The sequence below is a fragment of the Nycticebus coucang genome, chromosome 10 (assembly GCF_027406575.1).
Source record: "Nycticebus coucang isolate mNycCou1 chromosome 10, mNycCou1.pri, whole genome shotgun sequence".
Taxonomy (NCBI): Eukaryota; Metazoa; Chordata; class Mammalia; order Primates; family Lorisidae; genus Nycticebus; species Nycticebus coucang.
This window is the reverse complement of record NC_069789.1, coordinates 54182447-54201468: the sequence shown is the minus strand read 5'-3', so window position 1 is coordinate 54201468 and position 19022 is coordinate 54182447. Positions and strand designations below refer to the sequence as shown.

Sequence of the window (19022 nt, the reverse complement as noted above, 5' to 3'; positions counted from 1 at the left end):
CAGAGTTTATTTCCAAGACTATCTTACCCATACTAGTTTAGTCAAAGCCTCTTCCAGCTCCACCAAGTTCCCATCTGGACCTGTTTATGCCTTAACCGCACAGGCCACATGAAAGAAGGTGCAAAAGACAGGTGGGTTCAAGAGGATCTGGGTGTAATTTGCATTCAATTAGCATATGATTGGTGTCATCTATGCTCCAGAAGTAATTTTCGAGTTAGAACTGCATGGCTGCTTCCCTTAATGCCGGTGTATGCCCACTTGCCTTTTCCTTCCTACTGCTCATGTCTCATTCTCTAATTCATAGTCTTTAGGTTCAAAAAGAAAGAAGGTAAAGAGAGCTCTGGGAAGGGGAGTGGTGATCAAGGATGCCCAGACTCCTTGCAGGACACTTGAGAATGACACATGAGCCAGGAGGCGCCTTGTGAAAGCTCACGTTGCTCCAGCCCCACCAGCATCCTTTTCTAGCCTACGTCAGTGTCCTTAGCTGCTGAGACAGATTCAGTATTCTTCTCCTCCTCCTTTAGCTTTTATCTTACCCTATTCAGCAAAAGAGCAAGACCACGGCTGCTGAACAATGGTTAACCCACTGACTGGTAAATGAATGAGCCACAGCCTCGGCTAAGGTTTTACTTAGCTCTCCGGATCGTCATTGATCTCATGGATCCCCTCCTGTCTCCCCTGCTTCTCTTTCCCTTCACTTTGGGTCCCTCTGCATTTGCTTTCTCTCTGCTCACACATATTCAGAGGAAATACAACCTGGGGGGAATAATGCTCCATCCACCCCAGAGGGTGGAGAACATGCCCACTTGTTACCCAGCAGAGGGTAGAGATCTATTTCCCAGGGTTCCCCATCTCCAAGGGCGTAATTTCAGCTTCCCAGATCTGACCAGCTTCTATCCTATACCAGTCTAAGACTCAGACTAAGATTTTTATCTCCTTTTGGGGCCCTATCTTGGATCTGTCTCTCCCAGGAGTGGGGCGTGCCTGGAGGCCTGGATTATTTACATCTCTTTGGCTCCCTTGAGCAGCAGACTCTGTGGGCCTGAGAGCAGTAAATCTACCTCCTAATCACACCAAGCTGCTCCGTGCAGTCTGGCCCATTCTTGCAGAGCTGTTCATCACTCGCTGAGACAGGGGCTGTGGCCTAGAGAGGAGCTTCCGGGAAGTGGCTGGCCCCCGACTACTTCTTTCTGGCTCTCTGCAAAAGCCTACAGGGACTCTGCCTCTCTCAGGACCCTTGTGCTACTGTAAGCCCAGAGGTCTCTCTTGTTAGGAGGAATAGCTTCTGAACAAAGGTGACAGATCACTGGCTGTTTCCAGGAGTTTGGGAAGGAGAGGTGGGTGTCAGCACTTACCTGCCTTTCAGACATGACATACAGGAAGCGCTGGTCAATGGAGAAGGCCATGTCCCTGAGGATGGGGCTTCCGTCTTTGAGCACAGAGACCATCTCATACTGGACCCCACCATGGGGAGGACCATCCGCCCGAATCTGTGACAGAAACAAGGACACCCTCAGTATCTGTATTCGGTGTTCCCCTGTGGGCTACCTGTCTCTGCCTAGAGCGGGTGGCTTATGGAAGACAATAGCTAACCCCTCAATTGCTACTCCGTACACACAAGAGCTACTTATTTCAAGCAGCCCAGTTTCTACCAAGAGAATCCTTTCCCAGCCAGTCTGTGTGTCTTGGGCCTGGAATTTCTGGTGATGGATTTATTTGCGTAGGCATATGCCCTTAAGGCCAATTTTGAATATTCCTATGTGGTTATTCTTGTATGTGTCTACATACATTTATAGCACTGTGTGGTGTGTGTACGTGCAAAGGAGTGTGTGCTTATGCACTCCCTGTGTGGATGCAGTGGGAGAATCAGTATCTGTATGTAGTATCCTTGTCCGCTGCAGGTGCAGTCAAAAAACTTGTCATTAAGAGACTCAGGATTTTCAGATCTCAGGAAGGGCTTTCTGTTCCCCAAACATATACCCCTGTCTGCAAATGCGCCCTGTGAGAGGCTGTGAGCCGGGAATGCTGGCTTAATCTCTGGGAGCCCTACGGAGGAAAGCAAGTCAGAAAGGACTTGGAAGCTCTCTGATCCACAGCTTCTTAGCCCTGGCGCATGTTAGAATCATCTGGGGAGTTTTAAAAAATATGAATGCCAGGGCTAGATCCATTAATCAGAATCCCTGTGGGTGGGGCCCAGACATCTTCTTTGGGTTTAAAAGCTCCCCCGGTGAATTTAATGAGCAGCCAGGGTCAAGAAGCAGCGATGTAGTCCAGCAGTTCCCAAATCAGGTGTCCTCAGAATCACCTGGAGGGCTTGGTAAACTGCACTGCTAAGGCCCACCCCCAGAATCTTTGACTCAGCAGGATGAGGCCTGACAATTTCTTACAAGTTCCCCATGATGCTCAAGTTTTTGGTCTACTGCTTTAAAAAGTAAAATCCAGGTTAACCCCTATACTGAATCCTTTCCTCAAAGGAAAGAGGCCCCTAAGGTCATACAAAAAATGGGTAGCAAGTAGCCCTTGATGTGAATAAGCCCCAGGCTAGCAGCTAACTGTTGATCAATGCTGCTACTCCAGCCTGTCTGCTTTGTCCTCTGACCATCCACACACCCTCTGGCTCAAGCCCCATCTCCTCCAGGAAGCCTTCCCCAATCTAATGGCTAATTAATTGCTCCCACTTTGAGGCTTTTTTTTTAACCAGATGTTTTGTCCTAGGATTATAATCAATTGATTTGTTCATTGTATATGTACTAGCTAACATGTATTGACTACCCCTTGAATTGTTCTCTAATTGCTTCAGATGTGCGTAAGTCCTGTCAACATTTTGAAGGCAGGGATATATTTTCCATTTATCTTATAACCCTCTGAGGACTAGCATAGGGCTGGGAACATAGCTGGGGATGGATAAAGGGAATGCCTGAGAAATGCTGTTGAAAGAACGTGAACTGTGCACCAACCGATAGCGAATCCTGGACTCCTCAGGGCTAAGTCAAAGTGAGGCTAACAGACATTTTCCCTGCAAGATTTTCAGATTAAGGCTCCTCGTCCCTTGTGACCTTTGGATTCTCTCTTGTACTCCCAACCATCTCCTGCCTCTGCTCATTTCTCTGACCACACTGAGAGCTCCTGAGGGCAAGGCACCATGACTTATTCATCCCAGTCACCCAGCTTAGTACCTGATGCCATAATAAACATGCAAGGATAGATGAACCGATGCATTTTCAGTTCTTACCGGCTGAGTGGAGAGGGACAACAGCATTATTTATTGCACAGTTGAGGGGGAGTGGACCACAGCTTCCAGTCCTATTTCTCTACCCTCCTGAGAATTTGCACACTTGAGGGCCCGAGACAGGGCATGGGCTGCACCTGTCACATTAGACTGGCTGGGGGTAGAGGGGAAGCAGACCATGAGCTCATTGTAGGGTGGGAAGTGTGGGCCCTGGAGTTCTCAGTGGCAGAACAGCAGATTTCCGCCTGAGGCCCTTATCTCTAGACTTTAGGTTCGGAAATAAGGGGACAAAGTCTAAGGCTGGGATACTTTGTTCTCTTCCTCACCTGCTTTGGCAGGCAACTTAGGGGGCTTGGACTTGAAGTTGAGGAGGTGGCCTCAGTGGAACAAAATAACCTCTTTTCGTAGCCATTCCTAGCCCTGGTCACTCCTGTTGTGGGCTGGCCTCTTCTCTTTCCCCTGAGTTCCACTCTTGCCCTTTTATATCTAGCTAGTGGCCTTCCTGCTGTTCCAAGCTTGTGCCTTGTCTTCTGACGCTAAAGCCCCTCCTTCCAGGGATGGGGTCAGGGGTCATTCTCATAGGGTAAAGGGAGACTCTAGGAGTCAGTGATGATGTTATGGGGCTGAGACTGCTACACTCCACCCTAGAGCAATTCTGATGATGAGTTTCAAGCAGAAGGAAAACTATCTAGGAAAATGCCCCACAATTAAAATGGCTTCTCTTAATATTCAAAGCAGCATTCTCTTTTTAGATACACAGATTTAAATGTCTGTAAGATCTTTACAGAAACATTTTAGTTTTTACTCACAACAGTTTGGGGGCTATTTCAGGAGGTAGTGGGAAGATGGGATTGCCATGACTTCTTGGCTTGGTCTCCGTTTCCTGTTTCCATAAAATGAGGGTTCAGGCTCTGCTTCTTTGGAACCATACCCTATCTCTGAAGGGAAAATGTCTCAGTGTCTCTCTTCTCTGCCTGTGACAGGGGCTGCTCTCTAGGGAGATCTGAGTCTCCTTGAGGCTCTGGCTCAGCTGGCAGAGGGGCTGCAGAGCCAGCTCCTCCCTTACTGGCCCAGGATCTCTTGCCTCGGGAGGCTGGTTAACCCTCTGCCAGCTGGAGCAGCCCCCCTCTCCCAAGCCTGGGCACTCGTGTGGATCCCAAAAAGGCCTGGCCACAAAGTCAGAAGGGAGAATGAGCACCACAGGTCTAAGCTCTCCTTTGTGGTCCTGGGACCAGACACGACTCATGGCCAGAGCTGGAAGGGAACCAAAGATAATGTGTCACCCCCTCTCTGCTGCACTCAGGACAAATCCCAACCATTAACTTTTTACCGAATCAGAGTCTTAGTCAGAAGCTTCTTATTTTTTCCCTGTCTGTGATTTCAATCTTTTAATACACAAGTTGAAGCCAGAATCAAAACTTCTCATACATCAGAGCTAAAACCAAGCAAGAAGAGAAAATGTTGTTGGTGCTGAAGCTGAACTAAGCCATCCTACTTCATTCAGTCTAAATCCCTGGAAGAAAGGGCAGTATTGGCCAGGATGTCTGCACCTCTGCACTGGGCCCATAATCCATGCCGTCTGCCATGAGATGGGTAACTCTTCCCGATACCCACAGGGGTTAGAGAAAATGGAGAATGGAGGCTAGGGGGTCAAGGAGAAAAAGGTGGGGTAGGGGATGGCAAGCAGAAGGTGGGAGCATTCCTGGGTAGCAGACAACTTTTGCCCTCCCTTGGTTCCCTTTGCTGTCTCTGAGAAACACACCAGGGTGGGCAGAGTCTGGGACTTAGGCATCCTGCGTTTCCATTATGACTGTCCTTACCTGGGCAAGATTTCTGTTTAATGGCACACTTACAAGAGTTGTCCCCCTGAGCCTTGGTTTCCCTCTCTGAATAACAGAAGAAGCAAACTGCTGAGTGCACCTCACAGAAGAATCACAGACTTATAAAAACTTTTGGAGCAGCACGGACTTCAAAGCTCCTCTTGGCTAAGCCCTTCTAGTCAAGGCACCCAGTCAGTGGAGGGACTGAGGCTCCAACAGACTCCCTCCAGAGTGTCATGGGAGAAAGCACTCGGAGGAAAAAATAGCCCAGGTGTGGCCGGGGGGAAGGGTTGTAGTAGAGTTTAAGCCCTGACTCTCCATCTTCCTGTCCTGGATAGGAAGTTTTGAGTCTCTAAGTTGCCCTCCATTCTTGCCAGACACAGGATGGTTAGTGGTGAGGGGACTGTTAAGGAGTCTCAAAACAAAAGCCACTGGTTGTTCTAGTCTGTCCCACGCACGAAGTGACAGCTCTCTTCTGCTTTTAAGCTGTGTCCTCAGGATCAAATTTCAATGACCATGAGAAAAACAATAAATTGAAATAGGCCCCAAACCTAGTCCAACCCAGGCTGCACAGGCCCCAGAACCCAACCAAGAAGTGGAGGAGCCTGGAGATCGGGCAGAAGAGGGAGGTGACGGGAACAGGTGGCATGAGTCACTTGAGTGTGTTTTTCCAGTTGGGCTCCTCCTCTCCTGGGAGGACTTGACCTCAGTGGATATATAGAAACTATGAGAACCATTTCACTTGGACAAGGCTCAGAAGGCCGGTAGCATAAGGACAATCTGCTACCGAAGAGGGTGATAGTCCTCACTGAGGTCAGCAAGAGAGAAACTATGCTAAGCTGCCACACAAGGAGCTTTAGGCAAGGTCTAGATAGAATTCCTGTTAGGAAGAAACTTGACTATAGAATGAGTGTTCACAGGAAACTGTCCCCTTCTCAGGAGGATTTTAAACCCAGGATAAGCTCTTTCACCTCGTGGCTAAATGTGGCCCTACCTGAAGACAGTAGAAGAGACTTAGTGAATTTTCAAAGGGCTTGTTCACAGAAAGAATTTCGTAATAGCTACCACTTATACAGCCCCTCACTGTCAAAAGTATGCAACAAAACTTAATCCTTACAAGTACTCCAGAGCAAAATACTACTATTATTCCCATTTTACAGGTAATAAATCTGAGCCACAGGAAAGTGGGGCAACTTTCCCAAGTCCACACAGCAGTAAAATGGCACAACAGGGAGTGACACAAACAGCCCAGATCCTTAGCCGCCATGTGACACCCTCGAGAGGGGAGAATAATAGGCAGACATAGGTGTTTGCTGCAGCCAAGCAGAGTAAGATGGCTAGACTGATGGTCCCAACTCCTTATCCACTCTTTTTCCTTCAGAACCCCAAGGTCAAAGTGACACAATCGTCTACTTTCCCAGGGGCAACAATAAACTCAGAATCTAATTTTGGGGGGGCCTTACATGGGGGCTGAAACTCAGTTTATTAGGGCTGGCTCTGGGGCAAGAGTGTAGGAGGTAAAATCCTAGAGAGATTTACTGTCCAGTGCTTCATGAGAATGAAATAGTAACCCTATTAGTATCTTTCTTTTAAATCACAGCTGTGTCTGTACAGAAATTAATGATGTCCTCTTTACTTGAACATCCAGTTCAAATCAGCATATCCAATTAACTCACCTGCAGTCCCTGAAAACTCCTTTTCCTGTGCATCAATTTCTTTTCTAGTTAGTCCTAAATTATGGAGCCCTTACTAGGGATTTGGTACTCTAATATCATTTTATTAGTAGTAGTAGTAATAGTATTTGCGTTTTTTTTTGCAAGTGACGAGGAAGCACGGGGATATTGGAAATCTTCGTAAGAACGAGATTGGTTTGCAAGGCATGGCCACACGGAGGGAGGCACTGCGCCATGTCTGGAGGGCTGGGATCTAATCCCAATTTTCTCATTAATTGGCTGTGTGACTTCAGGCAAGTCACTTCACTTGTTTTCATAATAGTTTCTGTAGCTGCCAAATAAGGGTAGTAACTGTCATCCTTCCTAGCTGGAAAAGGATACTGCGAAAATGAAATAAGTTATTAGCTCCAAATTTCAGTACTGTCCACTACTCATTTATGATATGCCCACCATGAGCTAAGCCTGGAATAAGATCTGGGGACACTGTGACAAATGATATAGGATACCTTCAGGAAGCCTGGGGATGAGCAAATGGACGATTCAATCCATACAGTTGTGTTTTATTTTTAAGTTCTCTCTATGTTGCCCAGTCTGGTCTCAAACTCCTGGGCTCAAGCAATTCTCTCACCTCCGCCTCCTGAGTAGCAAGGACTATAGGAGCATGCCAGTGTGCCTGCAGTTAGTCTTTGCAAACCCAAAGGTCAGGCTGGAGAATAGAACTGCATGGGGATCCTGGGGAGAGCAGCCTGAGGGTGGAGCAGCAGCTCACCTGTCCTGAAGGAGGCCCTGAGGCTTCCTGCAGGAGGTGATGCCTCAGCTGAAAAGTAGGAGTGCAAATGTGAGTTCTCTGGACAATTTCAAGTGCAATATCAAGGTGTTACTGTTATGTCTGAGCACAAATTTCTTGGAAACTTGGCCTCAGACAGGAGCACTTGGAGAGGATGAGATTTTTGACCTAGAGTTATTGAGCACTCCACAACAATTTCAGCAGGTCTCATTACTTTGTGTCCTAAAATTGCACTTTTGAGGAGGCCTTTGGGGTGTTTATCTCTTTTGCATCAGGGTTCTGGTCTTGTGTTGTATATGAATGCATGTGTTACCTGTAAATGTTTGTGTGACTTGTGTGGCATGTTTGGTCCGTGTTGTGTGTGCATGTGTGAGTGTTCACGTGGGTGGTGTGCACATGTGCGCCGTGTCTATACGCATGCACCTGTGGTGTGTGTCTGCGGGCAGTGTGGTATGTGTTTGGTGTGTGCATGTATGTGTGTGTAGTGTGTGCAATATACATGTACATTATGTACACATTTATGTGTGTGGTGTTTACATGCTCATGTTTGTGGTATGTGTGGTTTGTCCATGTGTGTATGTGTGTGGCATGTGTTGGGGTGAGTGTGCTGTGTGCATGTGTGTGGAGTGTTTGGTGTGTGTAATGGGTGCATGTGTGTGGTGTGTAATCGTGTGGTGTACATGCATGCACGGTATGTATGGGTGTTGCACGTGTACCGTGTAGTGTTGTGTGTAGTGTGTGCACGTGTGTGGGAGCCCGCATGTGTGTTCTCCACACAGGGGAAGGCAGAGCAGGGCCAGCGCTGCCCGTGTTGAACTCGTGAGTGAGTTAATGAGAGAGAGTATCTGCAGCTGTGCGTTTAGTACTGCGAGAGAGAGGATTCATGTTCAAGTTTATTTTTGTAGTGCTTCATGACCCGAATTATTTATAGATTGAAGTCTTTGGTAAATTCTGTCTCTGAGATTTCTCCTCCCTCTATCTTGCACATACATTCTCACACACACACGTTTGTGTGTGTGTGCCTGCAGCAGCAGCAGCAACTTCCAGGGTGCCTGCCATTGGCCCTGCCTTCCGAGCTGTGCAAACCTTAGCTAAGCTTGCAGAGTCACAGCTCAGCAGGCCAAGGCTCCCTGGAGGACAGCTAGGAGTCTGGCCCTAAATGCTTGGATAATTGGAGGGGCTGCAAGAGCCTGGAAAACTTGGCTTGTGGGTTGCACTGAGTCAGGAGAGGGGAGGAATAGGGGAAACAGGGCCAAGGTCTTTCCTGTCCATGAGGAGGAGGGAGGTTGGTAAGATGTGCTAGGCTTAGAGAATTCCTCTGCTTTCACCCTACACACACACATCCTCCCCCTGACACCCTGACACGCAGATGCTTCCAGCATTGGTCTCTAGCGACTTGTCGGTCAATCACCAGGGCTCTGACACTGGAGATTGACATTTCCATGTATAATTATTTCTATTTCTGTGCATGTTAAGATTTGGCCGTAGATGTTTAATTGAGGGTGGGTGGGAATAGCAGAAGGGTGCATGGGGCTAGAGATTGGTTTCAGGGGGCATGTAAGTCTTTCTCCTGGAATGCAGGGAGAAATCCCCAGAGGAATCACTTGCTCTCTCGACTTCTGCCTCTCAGGGCAGTCTCAGAATTAATAATTTGAATATTTATTGATCACTTACTACGAGAAAGCCAAGTGTTCCGGGGGTTAGGTAGGAGAGAGTGGCTGGGGGGAGCTCCAGAGGCCAGTTATGAGGATGGCCTGGCATCCCTGATGCACATGCTCACGGAACTGAGAGGAGCGGTCTCTGCTCCACACCATCCTACGGCCAAGGACAGATGGCACTTCACAAGGCACAGGGCACCCTGGGCTTCCCCCTTTACTGCCCAGGCATGAAAAACATGAAGACCTAGAAGCAACAAGAATCCAGATCTCTTGTTCTGCATCTGTCAGGCAGGGTTTTGAATTTCAAGGATGGGGAAGGGACAAGACTATCTGAGAGGAGAATGACGTTGGAGGAAGAGGAACACAGGGCACAGACCTTCCCCCAGCCCCACCTTCAAACACTATTCCAGCTCTAGGCTCTAGGCTTGGGCAGGTCAGGAGGCTCCAGGAACAAGACAAGGCTGCCAGGGCCAGAGGAAGCACTGGATTGTTCTGGGAAACAATAAGATAAACACAGCGTGGAACAGCTGAAGCATTAAGCAGCCTCAGATGAAATCAAATCACGCAGTAGAGAAGCAATAATTCACAGGGAGCGCAGAGAGTGGGGAGTGGGGAGCTAGAGGGGAGGTAAGAGGAATTAATAAAAAATAATGAGGGACTTTGCTAAGTCTGAATCTTTGTTTACCCAAAGTTCTGGAAATGAGGGGTGCTCAGAAGCTTCATTCAGGGCACTGCACACAGGTTACTTCTCTACTAGCAATGTCCTGGTTGTTTCAGAACATAATTGAACCTCTAAGGCTTTTTGAACTGGGAATAATTTAGAGCCACCCTGGGTCCATGTGGATAGGATGTGGTTAGAATGGATGGCAGTGGGCACACTGGCAGGCAGGTTAATGAAATGCCCCATCTCACTCCCCAAAAGGGGGTAGAAAAAAAAACTAGTGCTTCTTGGGACTAGATATGCATAGAGTTTTCAAATAGCTTATCACTTTTTATAAATTTAGCTTGATATGCAGAGGTTGCAAAAAAAAAAGTCTATACATTTTAAGAAAGGAAAAATAGTATTAAAGTTGTAACAACTCAAGTCACGTTGGCCTTCTGCAAGGACAAGAGATACAAGATACGATATACAAGATAACAAACATTGTTGAGTATTACAATTTTAAGTATTTTTCTTTCTTTTTAAATGCGTATATGTTTTTTTGTCACCTCTGCATTTATGGAGCACCTATTCTATGTCAACTAGTGTGCAAAAGGTTGGGAATATAATAAAATGAGTAGTCTTCAAAACTCTACAAGGGAGGCCTTCTCATTTTACAGAATAAAACATGTTAAAGTATCTGCAGCAGGACTGCATGGCTAGGCAGTGGCAGAGCAGAAGTCAGAGCTGGGTGGGTCTGATTCCAAAGCCTGCATATCTGTGTACTCCTTCACTTTCACTCTGCCTACCTCCAGGGCCTCAGTTTTCCCCACATCAAGCAGGAGGAGGAAGCCTGCATGGGGACTAAAAACTACATGTCAAAAGCGCTGGGTGCCTCTGGAGCCAAGTCCTGGGGAACAAAATAGATCAGACAGCTGTCTCCTCCAGTGTGACAAAGAGGCCACCTGCAGTCTGGAAAACAAAGCAAAGGGTGGGGTGTTTAAGAGGGTTATTACTCTCTTTAATTAACTCATTCTTTTCAATAGCCTAAGATTGCCCTGCATTTTATAATGAGGAACAGTAATCTTTGCTTTCATTGCCACTGAGGATGGAATCTCCAGCTGTAGGGTAAGAAGGGAGGTCTGGAGCTCTGAGTACCAACTATTTGACATTGAGCTTGTGCCTGAATGTAGGAGACTCCCTGAGAATTTAAAAAAAGAAGTAATTTTTAAAAATGCATGTGGCATGTGTATACCACGGTGCAGAAAACGCAGGGTAACTGAGAGAAATGGAGCCCACATCCATGCCACTGTGAATCTCTCTCCCCACTGCTAGCGGGCTATGTCTGAGTCTGCATTGCGTCTTATCTGTGCTACAGCAATAACCTGAGAAATCTCCCTGCCTCCAGCATATTTCTGCTCTATTCTACCAAACACTGCCAGATTAATCTTCTTAAAACACTTGTTTGATCCTTCCTTTTCTGTATGCAAAATCCTTAAATTTCAGGTGTTGGTAATTTTCTTTCTCTTGCTTATCTCAGTCTCCTAATTTTTTTTATGATGAACATACACTACTTTTGGAATATTAAAAAAAAAAAGGAAATCATTGCATGCATTCATGCACATACACGCACAACTCCTTTAATCAGCCCCTTTGATAATTTAGAAAAGTTCACACTTCTCAGTTTGCTGTTCAAGGGTCAGAATACTAACGTGTTACCGTTAGCTCACTAACATGAGCTAACGCGACCAGACTCTCTCACCATTTTGCCATTACGCCCCCAGCTTTTGGTCTTCATCCTTTAACTTGATCACCAGTTTGACCTCCTAGATCCTAATGCTCCTTCAAGACTTAACCCAAATGTCACTTCCTCCATGAAGCCTGCCTTCATTTCCCCTGTGAATTTCTGTAACACCTTGTGTGGCTCTTGGGACAGTTACTTGTGAACATGTGCAGAGATTATGCTTTGTACAGCTTCATATGCCTTACGGCACTCAGTACTATCGTGCACATAGTAGGCTCTCATAAACATGCTAATAGAATGAACAAATCCTGTGGTTGACACTGGACAGAAGTGGAACGTTATTCACAGCTCACATTTATTTAACACCTACTATTCTTAGATACCATGCTAATGGCTTTGTATACATTTTCTCATTTAATTCCCATAACAACCTGATGAGGTGGGCACTACTATTATCTCTGTGTTAGAGGTGAGAAAACAGAAGCATAGCAGGGTGAGGTCATGCTGCTGGTAGGCAAGAGAGCCAGGATCTGAACTCTGATGGTCCTTCATTTTTCTAGGGCTCTGTTTTCCTATCTCTGGGAAAAAAAAATGTGTAGGGAAATAGAGAATCCTTTTTTACACCACCCTGCCTGCCCAGAATCTTTTGGAATCTGATATGTAAACACAATCTACACATTTGTTTATGTCAAAATGATCTTTCTGGTTGCCCAGTGAACCGCTAGAAGCTTTTAAAGGGAAAATAGTATGAACACTCAAGGTGCTGCTATGAAAAGAACTCCAGGGCCACTAGGCTGGAGCCCTTCTGGCAAAGGGCAGGTAGAAAGCAAAGGATGAGGTCATGAAAAGGGGTTAGAGTTGGGATCTAAGCAACAGTGTAAGAAGAGAAAGGTGGAAGAAAAGTAAGGAAAGTAAGAAAGTAGAAGAAAGCCTTGTGCCCTGCAGCCCTCAGCAGCCAGCCCGGGGGTGCTCTCTGGGCTCTGGTCTTTCTGACTGCCTGGCAGGGACCAACGGCAGAAGAGACAGCTGCAGGAGGGTCTAGCTCTTTTAAAAGATTCTGTTTGAATAGCTGTCTGGTCTTCACACCTTTCCCCATCTCCCCTCCCAGGCCAGGGGCTTTAATAATGAGCTGCTTTGGTGATAACAGACCCCTAATTAATTCATTGCTATTCTTCTGGGGCCAGAGCTTTTTCTAGGGAAGGTGGAGTGGGGAGCCAGGGATCATCTGGATCTGCCAGGGACTCTCACTTTCCTCCCTGCTGTCACTCTTCCCGGTTACCTTGTTCTCACTGGCTGGACACCTGCTTGTCCTCCATGCCCACCCTTTTTGCTCAGATGCCCCACAGCTGCTGGGAAAGTGTCATCTTGAAGACTCTGCTGGTGCTGGGTACGGTACAGCAGGTGCCAGCATCTCACTGGGGAGGGGAGGGCAGGAAGCAGGTCTTGGCCTTGTGAAGAGCCAACTTTGTCCTGCCTTTTCCATGAGCATTAGCAGAATATCCGATGGGCTGAGCAGTCAGCAAAGTGCAGCTCCCACTCAGATCCTCACTCAGTCCTCCCCGCATCCTCCCAACCTGAGAGGTTTCCACCACTGAGGATGCTCCTGGACCAGGACAGCCACGTCGCCACCCAAGGAGTGAGTGGCTGCAAAAGATGCAAGTCTATGACCAGGTAGCTATTGGAACAAAATAACCTTAAAAAAAATCCCCTCACTCCCAAAGCCAGATTGCCCTGAGAGATAATGGAAATGAAAGATGGCACAGGTCTGGCCTTGGGCAGCCTCTTCATAGGTTTTTCAGTTTCCTTTCTAGATCCGCCAAACCCCACACTTCTACCTTCCCTTCTGATAGGTGTTGACGGTCCAGTCAAGGCTGACGTCTTAGCTCTCTGGGATAGAGGCCACACAGGGGCACTCAGCTGAGGGAGTTAATTCTCACTTTCCTTATCTACAAAACAGGCAAAAACAATATGCCAGCACGACAAGGCTGTGGCAGGAATGAATGAGATAGGGAACGTGAAAGCATTTGAGCAACTGGGAAAGGTTGCATGAATGATGGATTTACCCCTGATCCGTAGACTGGAGTGGGACTAGACAGAGGAGGAAAGTCAGGCAGGGAGGGAATTCTTCAGGGGCCCAGGGAGGCAATGGCTGCCCCTGGCCCCAGTTCTGTCTGGAGAAGGAAGTGGGTAGGGGCAGCAGGTGCACAGGGCAGGACTCTTTGCAAAGGCAGGAGCTTGCAAGCCTCTGTCTGAGCAGGGACAGGACAGGTTGGCAAGGGTCTCCACAGGACCTGCGCTGGGCACACAGAGGGCTGAAAGGATGGCAGCACTCTGACTCAGACCCTTTTTACTTTGTGAAAAAGAGAAAAGCGAGGGGGAGGCTCCAGCCCTTCACCCACATAGAGAAGGCAGCTCGGGGGAAACCTATCCACTTCTAATCCACTCCTTAAAAAGAGCTGGAAGGAGCTACAGCGCAGCTTTTGTGTAAAGTACTAAAGCATCCCCCTCTGCCCCTCCTACACCCCCACTCCTCTCAGTTTTTTTTCTCTTAAAAGAGCGCTCCATCTCTCCAGGGACTGGAGTCATTAACTGAACAGCACTTTGCCTCTCATAGCTTTTGACAATTTGGCAGTGTGTTGGAAAGTACCAGAGAAGCTGCAAAGAAGCACGGGGAGGGTGGGACTGAGGGGGTGTGTCTGGAGGACTGGCCAGGGCCCAACACCTGGCTGCTCGGGGTCTGCCCCTTCCTCCATGCTCAGTTCTGAGGTTCCAGGGATGCCAGATGCCCACTAGAAGTGCAGTGGGGTGGGCAGGAGAGGATCAAGTGGCTTCCGTTCTCACCTCCTTTTGCTGTCACTGGGAGGCTGTTTGGAGCTGGGTGACACCAATCTAGACAAGAGATCCCTCCAGGAGAGGTGGGAGTTAATGCCCCTCATTCTATTTGACACCAGAACCTCTGTGACAAGCAGTGAAGGGGAATCAGAGGGGTTAGGTATAGGTAGCCCCTGGGGCTGGGTAAGGAAGGATGGGACTAAATTATGACCTCTAGGGGCAGCAAAAGCCAAGTTCTAGGCAAGTCCTAGGAAGGTAGAGAGAAACAAGGGTCATGGGTTTCCCAGTTGAGTTGTGGTTTAAACAGATCAAGGGGAGAGAGAATTCTGTGGCCCCTGAATGACCTATGTTGGAATATCTTCAGAAATGGCAATGTAGACAGTCCTGACTGTTAAGAAGTATACGACTTTGGGGGAATGTGTCAAAAGAGGCAACAGGTCCTCAACCTCCTGAAGAGGATGGTTAATCCTCTTAATCTTCCTTGCCTTGTTCATGGCTCTCCCCATGCTAGGAACTGGAACCTATGCAATCATCCTACAGGGGGAGGGTGGTCACCACCTATTAAGCACATACTATTTGTTGGACATGGCACTAGGCACCTGAAACAAACTATGTACTTTAATCCTCCAAACCCATGTCACTGATAAAGAAAGTGGGGCTCAGGGAGGCGCCTGTGGCTCACTGAATAGGGCGCTGGCCCCATATACCGAGGTGGTGGGTTCAAACCTGGCCCCAGCCAAACTGCAACAACAACAAAAAAATAGCTGAGCATTGTGGTGGGCACCTGTGGTCCTAGCTACTTGGGAGGCTCAGGCAAGAGAATCGCCTAAGCCCAAGAGCTGGAGGTTGCTGTGAGCTGTGTGACGTCATGGCACTCTACAAAGTGAGACCCTGTCTCTTAACAAAAAAAAGAAAGAAAGAAAGTGGGGCTCAGAGACCTGAGATAGCTTGTCTTGATCACACAGCCAGCTAGAAGTACAGAACAACTTGAACCTATCCTCTACCACAAAAGTAAACTCACTCAGATACTTTTGATCAAACTCCAACGTCCACAGTGGCAAAAAGACTGAAAATTTCCCTGGACTTTTGAAAAACTTGATACCCAAACTTTTACCAGACTTATAAATATTTTCCATTAATGTGAATGGCTTAAACTGTCCTCTAAAGAGGCACAGGTTAGCTGACTGGATACAAAAACACGGGCCAGATATTTGCTGCATACAAGAGTTACATCTTACCTTAAAAGACAGATACAGACTCAGGGTGAAAGGATGGTCATCCATATTTCAGGCAAATGGTAATCAGAAAAAAGCAGGTGTTACAATTTTATTTGCAGATACAATAGGCTTTAAATCAACAGAAGTAAGGAAGGATAAGAATGGTCACTTCATATTTGTTAAGGGTAATACTCAATATGATGAGATTTCAATTATTAATATCTATGTACCCAAACAGAATGCACCTCAATTTATAAGAGAAACTCTAACAGACATGAGCAACTTGCTTTCCTCCAGCTCCATAATAGTCGGAGATTTCAACACTCCTTTGGCAGTGTTGGATCAATCTTCCAATAAGAAGCTGAGCAAAGAAATTTTAGATTTAAACCTAACCATCCAACATGTGGATTTAGCAGACATCTACAGAACATTTCGTCCCAACAAAACTGAATAAACATACTTTTCATCAGCCCACAGAACATACTCCAAAATTGATCTCATCTTAGGTCACAAGTCTAACCTCAGTAAATTTAAAGGAATAGAAATTATTCCTTGCATCTTCTCGGACCATCATGGAATAAAAGTTGAGCTCAGAAACAACTGGAATCTTCATACTCATACAAAAACATGGAAGTTAAATAACCTTATGCTGAATGATAGCTGGGTCAGAGATGGGATTAAGAAGGAAATTGCCAAATTTTTGGAACAAAACGACAATGAGGAAACAAATTATCAGAACCTCTGGGACACCAAAAAGGCAGTCCTAAGAGGGAAATTTATAGCACTGCCAGCCTTCCTCAGGAGAACAGGATGAGAGGAAGTTAACAACTTACTGGGACATCTCAAGCAACTGGAAAAGGAAGAACATTCCAACCCCAAACCCAGTAGAAGAAAAGAAATAACCAAAATTAGAGCAGAATTAAATTAAATTGAAAACAAAAGAATTATAATCAGATCAATAAATCAAAAAGTTGGTTTTTTAAAAAGGTCAATAAAATAAATAAACCTTTGGCTAACCTAACCAGGAAAAAAAGAGTAAAATCTCTAATCTCATCAATCAGAAACAACAAAGACGAAATAACAACAGACTCCTCAGAAATTCAAAAAATCCTTAATGAATATTATAAGAAACTTTATTCTCAGAAATATGAAAATCTGAAGGAAACTGACCAATACTTGGAAGCACGTCACCTTCCAAGACATAGCCAGAATCAAGTGGAAATGTTGAACAGGCCCATATCAAGTTCTGAAATAGCATCAACCATACAAAACCTCCCTAAAAAGAAAAGCCTGGGACCAGATGGCTTCACATCAGAATTCTACCAAACCTTTAAAGAGGAATTAGTACCTATATTACTCAACCTGTTCCAAAAGGTAGAAAAAGAAGGAAGACTACCCAACACATTCTATGAAGCAAACATCACCCTGATCCCTAAGCCAGGAAAAGATCCAACAAGAAAAGAAAATTATAGACCAACATTACTTATGAATATACATGCAAAAATATTCAACAAGATCCTAACAAACAGAATCCAGCAACACATCAAACAAATTATACATCATGACCAAGTCGGTTTTATCCCAGGGTCTCAAGGCTGGTTCAATATCTGTAAATCTTTAAGTATAATTCAGCACATAAACAAATTAAAAAACAAAGACCATATGATTCTGTCAATTGATGCAGAAAAAGCTTTTGATAATATCCAGCATCCCTTCATGATCAGAACACTTAAGAAAATTGGTATAGAAGGGACATTTCTTAAACTGATAGAGACCATCTACAGCAAACCCACAGCTAATATCGTATTGAATGGAGTTAAATTGAAATCATTTCCACTCAGATCAGGAACCTGACAAGGCTGCCCATTGTCTCCACTGCTCTTTAACATTGTAATGGAAGTTTTAGTCACCACAATTAGGGAAGAAAAGGCGATCAAGGGTATCCACATAGGGTAAGAAGAGATCAAACTTCCGCTTTTTGCAGATGATATGATCGTATATCTGGAAAACACAAGGGATTCTACTACAAAAGTTTTAGAAGTGATCAAAGAATACAGCAGTGTCTCAGGTTACAAAATCAACATTCATAAATCGGTAGCCTTTATATATACCAACAATAGTCAAGCTGAAAAAAGAGTTAAGGACTCTATTCCATTCACAGTAGTGCCAAAGAAGATGAAATATTTGGGAGTTTATCTAACAAAGGATGTGAAAGATCTCTATAAACAGAACTATGAAACTCTAAGAAAAGAAATAGCTGAAAATGTTAACAAATGGAAAAACATACCGTGCTCATGGCTGGGAAGAATCAACATTGTTAAAATGTCCATACTACCCAAAGCAAAATACAATTTTAATGCAATCCCTAGTAAAGCTCCACTGTCATACTTTAAAGATCTTGAAAAAATAATACTTCATTTTATATGGAATCAGAAAAAACCTCGAATAGCCAAGAAATTACTCAGAAATAAAAACAAAGCAGGAGGAATCACACTACCAGACCTCAGACTATACTATAAATCGATAGTGATCAAAACAGCATGTTACTGGCACAAAAGCAGAGAAGTAGATGTCTGGAACAGAATAGAGAACCAAGAGATGGATCCAGCTACTTACCATTATTTGATCTTTCACCAGCCAATTAAAAATATTCAGTGGGGAAAAGATTCCCTATTTAACAAATGGTGCTGGGTGAACTGGCTGGCAACCTGCAGAAGACTGAAACTGGACCCACACCTTTCACCATTAACTAAGATAGACTCTCACTGGATAAAAGATTTAAACTTAAAGACAGGAAACTATAAAAATATTAGAAGAGAGTGCAGGGAAAACCCTTGAAGAAATCTGTCAGGGCGAGTATTTTATGAGGAGGACCCCCCGGGCAATTGAAGCAGCTTCAAAAATACACTACTGGGACCTGATCAAACTAAAAAGCTTCTGCACGGCCAAGAACACAGTAAGTAAAGCAAGCAGACAGCCCTCAGAATGGGAGAAGAAATTTGCAGGTTATGTTTCCTACAAAGGTTTAATAACCAGAATTCACAAAGAACTCAAACGTATAAACAAGAAAAGAACCAGTGATCCCATCGCAGGCTGGACAAGGGACTTGATGAGAAACTTCTCTGAAGAAGACAGGCGCATGGCCTACAGACATATGAAAAAATGCTCATCATCTTTAATCATCAGAGAAATGCAAATCAAAACTACTTTGAGATATCATCTAACTCCAGTAAGATTAGCCCATATCACAAAATTCCAAGACCAGAGATGTTGGCGTGGATGTGCAGAAAAGGGAACACTTCTACACTGCTGGTGGGAATACAAATTAATACATTCCTTTTGGAAAGATGTTTGGAGAACACTTAGAGATCTAAAAATAGATCTGCCATTAAATCCTATAATTCCTCTACTAGGCATATACC

At 45.4% G+C, this 19022-nt stretch overlaps 1 protein-coding gene across 1 annotated transcript in view; it reads right to left on the bottom strand.

Moving 5' to 3' along the window:
* PLXNA2 (plexin A2) overlaps positions 1–19022 on the bottom strand; it is a 217915-nt gene that overhangs the window by 115001 nt on the left and 83892 nt on the right. Inside the window, exon 4 of the mRNA XM_053605381.1 lies at positions 1356–1490. Coding sequence (XP_053461356.1) covers positions 1356–1490 — 135 coding nt within the window. The remainder of the gene's footprint in view (positions 1–1355; positions 1491–19022) is intronic.